General features: G+C 42.0%; 1 protein-coding gene across 1 annotated transcript; it reads right to left on the reverse strand.

The window, feature by feature from the left end:
• Positions 1-1,330: 1,330 nt before the first annotated feature.
• LOC110371644 (immunoglobulin superfamily containing leucine-rich repeat protein) lies at positions 1,331-4,386 on the reverse strand. The gene has a single exon (XM_021327992.3). The coding sequence runs from the start codon at positions 3,832-3,834 to the stop codon at positions 1,888-1,890; it is 1,947 nt and encodes a 648-aa protein (XP_021183667.2). The 5' UTR covers positions 3,835-4,386; the 3' UTR covers positions 1,331-1,887.
• Between the last annotated feature and the right edge of the window lie 647 nt (positions 4,387-5,033).

Raw genomic sequence — 5,033 nt, forward strand, 5'->3', positions numbered from 1 at the left:
CCTCAACCCAGTTGCCCGGGCAACCCGATACCCCTTGGTTAGACTGGTGTCAGACTTACTGGCTTCTGACTACCCGTAACGACTGCCAAGGATGTTCAATGACAGCCGGGACCTACAGTTTAATGTGCCATCCGAAACACAGCCATTGGTATCTAAGATATACTTAGAAAGTACATACAAACTTAGAAAAGTCGCATTGGTACTTGCCTGACCTGGGATCGAACCCGCGCCCTCATACTTGAGAGGTTGGTCCTTTACCCACTAGGCCACCACGACTTTTTTTTTTTTTTTTTTTTTCTAAATATAGATAATATGAAATATGTACCAAAAATATTCAAACACGCTTAAAGCTTAAACTGATAAATCAGTATAATCCGTTTTTATGAACATTTCAAATTCGCTGTAATACAATATTCTTTGCTTTAAAAATCTTATTTCGAAATTCTCACCTCCATTGAACTCGTTTAGAGTTTGGTTCTAATAAAAAACTGAATCGAACGGAAATGAAATAACGTTAACCGGTTTTTCTCCGGCGGGTTGGAAGGTGCGCTTGAAAGTTTTTTTTTCCTTTTTTGTCGCCATGACACTGGCTCTCCATAGAAAATATTTAAGTCCACTTCATTCTTGTATTGACTTCTAATAGCACGGCGTATAATACATTTAGTTTCATTCTCAATTGTTTATTAAAGTGATACACCTTTCGAGGCTATGAATGAACAAGTTAGCTCCAACCGGTTTGTCCGGATGCGATAGCTATTAAAATATATAACCTTGTCTGGAAGGAAATTAGCCATCTGTTTGCTAAATTGTAGATACAAATTAAGTAACGAATTCACGAGCAAGTTTCAGATAATGATGTACCTACTTGCAATTTAATTATCATATACTGGATTATTAAAAGACAGATGTACGAATTACGTATATAAAAATATTATATATTCTAGATTATTATATATTCTCATTATTAGATTTAAATATTCTTGTAAGGTAAAACATTATAACATCCTGACAAGCAAAGAAGTTTGGCCACTTACGTTTCCATTAACATGGTCATGGTAACTCTCTATTGCGCTTGTACGTGGAACATACAGCCCACGCCATCCTGTCGCACTACGTGGAGGCACTTTATGACACAAAGATAAATCATCACGTGCTAGTATAATCATTTCTTTGAAATATAACAAATGCATTATTATTTCTCCAATGTGTGTAAAGGAGCCGCCTATTTTATATTTACGACACTGGACACTTTATAGATAGCAGTGACATCAATTTGTGATCGTACCTATTAGGTATTTGATTGAAGTAAGGTAAACCAAATTCAAACAAGTTGTACATTTTACAATCGCCTGATTTATTTTTTCCATTTTACTGCTAAAACTCTTATTCCTTTTCAACATAAAATTTACACATTCATTATCGTACATGATTAACATTCATCGTGAATTACAATATTCGCAATATATTTTCTTTTATATTACTTTCAGGGGGAGTTCATTATCTTTGGGTAGGTCGTGTATGTCTTACACTGTAGGTATAGTTATTATTAATATTCATGTAACATCTTATTTGAGTTTCAACAATCAAGATATATTTATATTCAGTATTTTAATTATTTGGCGATCATAGACGATACCATTCCATATCACGTAATAATTTACACTTACATTCTTCAACTAATCAGTCGCGGACCCATCGCATTTGGATCCAATGTAACTTTCCATTAATTATCTAAATAAATTATATGATACAAAAAATATTACACTAACAACCTGTTTAAGTATAAATTACACATACCTTACGTATAAGATGATTTCTAGCTTAGGATACAAATTTACAATTCTGACATGTCATCTAGATATGTAAACAATACGTTCTTTTATCAGATTAAACATCAGTAGCACAGCCATCCTGAAAGTGGTCCTCCGCCGAGGGCCTGGTGATGGTGAGCACGCGCTTGAGCGCGGCCACCGGCGGCAGCACCGGCGGCGCCCGCTGCCACACGCGGAGCGTGCGCGCGCCGCCCACCGGCAGCCCGTAGTCGGGCGGGTACGGCGCGTCGCCCGCCACCGGCCCGCTCGGCGCCGGCACCGCGTGCGTCCGCGGGAACGTGCGGCTCATGTAGCCCAGCTCCTCTTGCGACCCATCCACGCTGCAATTCTCTATTATAGGTGTTCTATCGTTATAGTACGTGGGAATTGCCGTACTGACCGCACGAGCCAAATTACTGGCCTGAGTCATTTTCATTTGATCCCAAAGGCCGGATGGATATAATGATTCTGAGGTCTCGCGGGCGTACTCGCCGCTTCCTGGTCTAGCAGCGCTATCCGGCCTCGTATCGTTGATAAGATCGGGGTCAATAGTGCCAGAAACTGTTGGCGATACAACTATGGGTCCACCGGCAGTCACGACGCTTCCTCTACCCTCGTAGTGATTCGTGGTGTAAGGTATATCGTTTGCTCTCGGTGGTTTGAGAACCGGATTACATTTTGAATCATTGTAATTTGGTGAGTCTTGTCTATTAGCCAAAACTGCAACGTGAGGTCGATCTGTCGACGTTGGGTGTACTTCATTTCCTGATACTACCCTGTCTATCGTATTTGGTGTTTTACTCTCACAAGCCGGCGTTGGACGAAACCGGACAAAAGTAATAAGCAGAGCCAAAGAAACAACAACTACGACTAGGAATAAAGCTGCTCCTAGGCTTGCTATCTGTGCACTCCCTAAGGAAGCCATCCCGGCTGCAAGCTGTGTGACGTGCACAGTAAAGTTAGCTTCTGCATTCCCGGCTTTATTTTCGGCCACACAATAAAACTCGCTAGAATCTGTTTCTTGAGTATTCGTTAATATCAAGGATGACTTCTTTGTAGATTCACCTTCTTCAAAGATAAAAATTTTTTGGTGAGAGTTAAAGTGACTTCCATTCTGAAGCAATCGACCATTCCAGTACCAGTTGATATTGGCGCTCGGCACGGCTTCAGTCCGGCACGTAATAGTAGCATTGGAACCTACTGCTGCCTCGACATGCCTGCTCGCTGGTAATATTTCTGGTTTACACGCAAACTCTTCTATAGGTAACTCTGAAAATGGTCGATTTGCTAGACGTGTCGGCGCATAGCAGCTGGGAGTTGAAAGCAATTTATGTTTTGCCAACCATAATTTGAGATCTCGTAGCCGGCAATCACAAGTCCACGGATTGTCCGATAAGTCTATAGCTCGCAGTTTCTCAATCTTCTCTAATGAACTCAAAGGTATGTCACGTAACTTGTTGTGGTTTAATTTTAAAGATTCCAGCGAGCGCAACGTTCTGAATGCTTCTGGAGCTATTTCTCTGATATCGCATTTGGATAGATCAAGTTTGACAACGCTGCCAAGATTGCTCAAAGCGTCCGTATGAACTTTTAATACTGGATTTTGGGACAGTGTAAGGTCCCTAAGAAAAGGAGCATCCTTGAAGCTATTTGAAGGGATCTCAGTAAGTAAATTATAGGATAGATCTAATTCAACTAAATTGGTTAAGCCTTTAAAAGCTCTATCATGTATTTGGCCAATATTACAATTGCGTAAATAAACTCTCTGTAAGTTGAGCAGCCCTGTTTTGGCAAAAGCTTCCTGAGGAAGGATTTGAAGATTATTCCCAGAGAGGTCCAATACTTGCGTGGCAGGGTCTACTGGTTCGGGCACTGTTATAAGAGCTCTGTCCACACACTCCACAGTCTGCTTGCCTCCTTTCCACTTACACGCACACACCGCGGGACAAGAGCCAGGGGGTGCGATACCGGCTAAAATTGTTTCCCACACCATCACGCTCATTGTCACTATAAACCACCTCATTTTGTTTTTAAATCCAATTGTTTTTAAGTCACTGTAACATTTCTTTCACTTAAATCCACACGATTAACTTCTGTCAAAATTAAACATAAGGATAATAAAATTCAATAATACCTAATGATAAGTCGCGTTTGAACGTCGGTATCGTATCACATCACTACTCGAGAAAGTTGGCAAACGGTACATGACGGCACGGTGTGCTCGCGCGACGCCTGTGAGTCAACTGAGAGGGAGGGATCGTCTGATCGTCTCGGTAAAAGAGCTCGACGCATGCGTGTCGGCGGAGCCCCGCGCCCCGCTCTGCGGCTCTCCTCGACCGCCGAGTTGAGTAGCCCTACTCGACGCGAACTGTTCAAAGAATTCCAAAAGTGTAATTTTCTACCTGGCTGTGACCGCGGCCGATCATCCCACTCGCTGGCTCGTCACGTTCATTCATAAATACCTGAGTCACTAGCGGAGGCACGGCGGCGGGCGATAGTTTCAATGGCGATGCCGCCCGGAGATGCAACAAACAATACTGGGCCCGCTCAACTGCGCCCCGCAAACCGCTCTGATTGTTATAGAATACGCATCCTTTTGTTAAGAGCACGTCGGCTGGGCATCAGGTAGAGGACTAATTATAAATAGCAGTTCGAAGGGATGGCAGGTACACGACAACAATAACACAGGATGTGTCATATAATAGATGCGACGGATTCATTCATCTTTTCGTTGAACGGGCTTTAAGTCGCAACGACTGGCTGATTTTAAGGCGATTTAGCGATAAAATGCTTTGTGTTGCCCAACTGAACACGCTGATGGTAGAATTGCAGCTAACAGTAAAAACTAAAGTTGTAATAAATAATAATATTTAGTTTAAGAACCTTCTTCTTGGTACTACTTTTTAACCGACTTCCCAAAAAGGAGGAGGTTATCAATTCGGCCGGTATGTTTTTTTTTTTTCTATGTATGTACATCGATTACTCCGAGGTTTATAGACCGATTTACGTAATTCTTTTTTTGTTCGACTCGGAATAGCTGCCATTTGGTCCCATAGTCATCAGGTCAGGATCTGATGATAGAAACCCTGAGAAATCGAGGGCAACCTTCGAAAGTTGTAGGCATACATAGGGTAAAAACTTGACACTCAGGTGTACGCCTAAAAGCACTATTCAACAGTGAAGATTTGGAGCTGATCTGATGATGGAAACCAGAGAGGGTCG

Source organism: Helicoverpa armigera, chromosome 13, assembly GCF_030705265.1.
Source record: "Helicoverpa armigera isolate CAAS_96S chromosome 13, ASM3070526v1, whole genome shotgun sequence".
NCBI lineage: Eukaryota > Metazoa > Arthropoda > Insecta > Lepidoptera > Noctuidae > Helicoverpa > Helicoverpa armigera.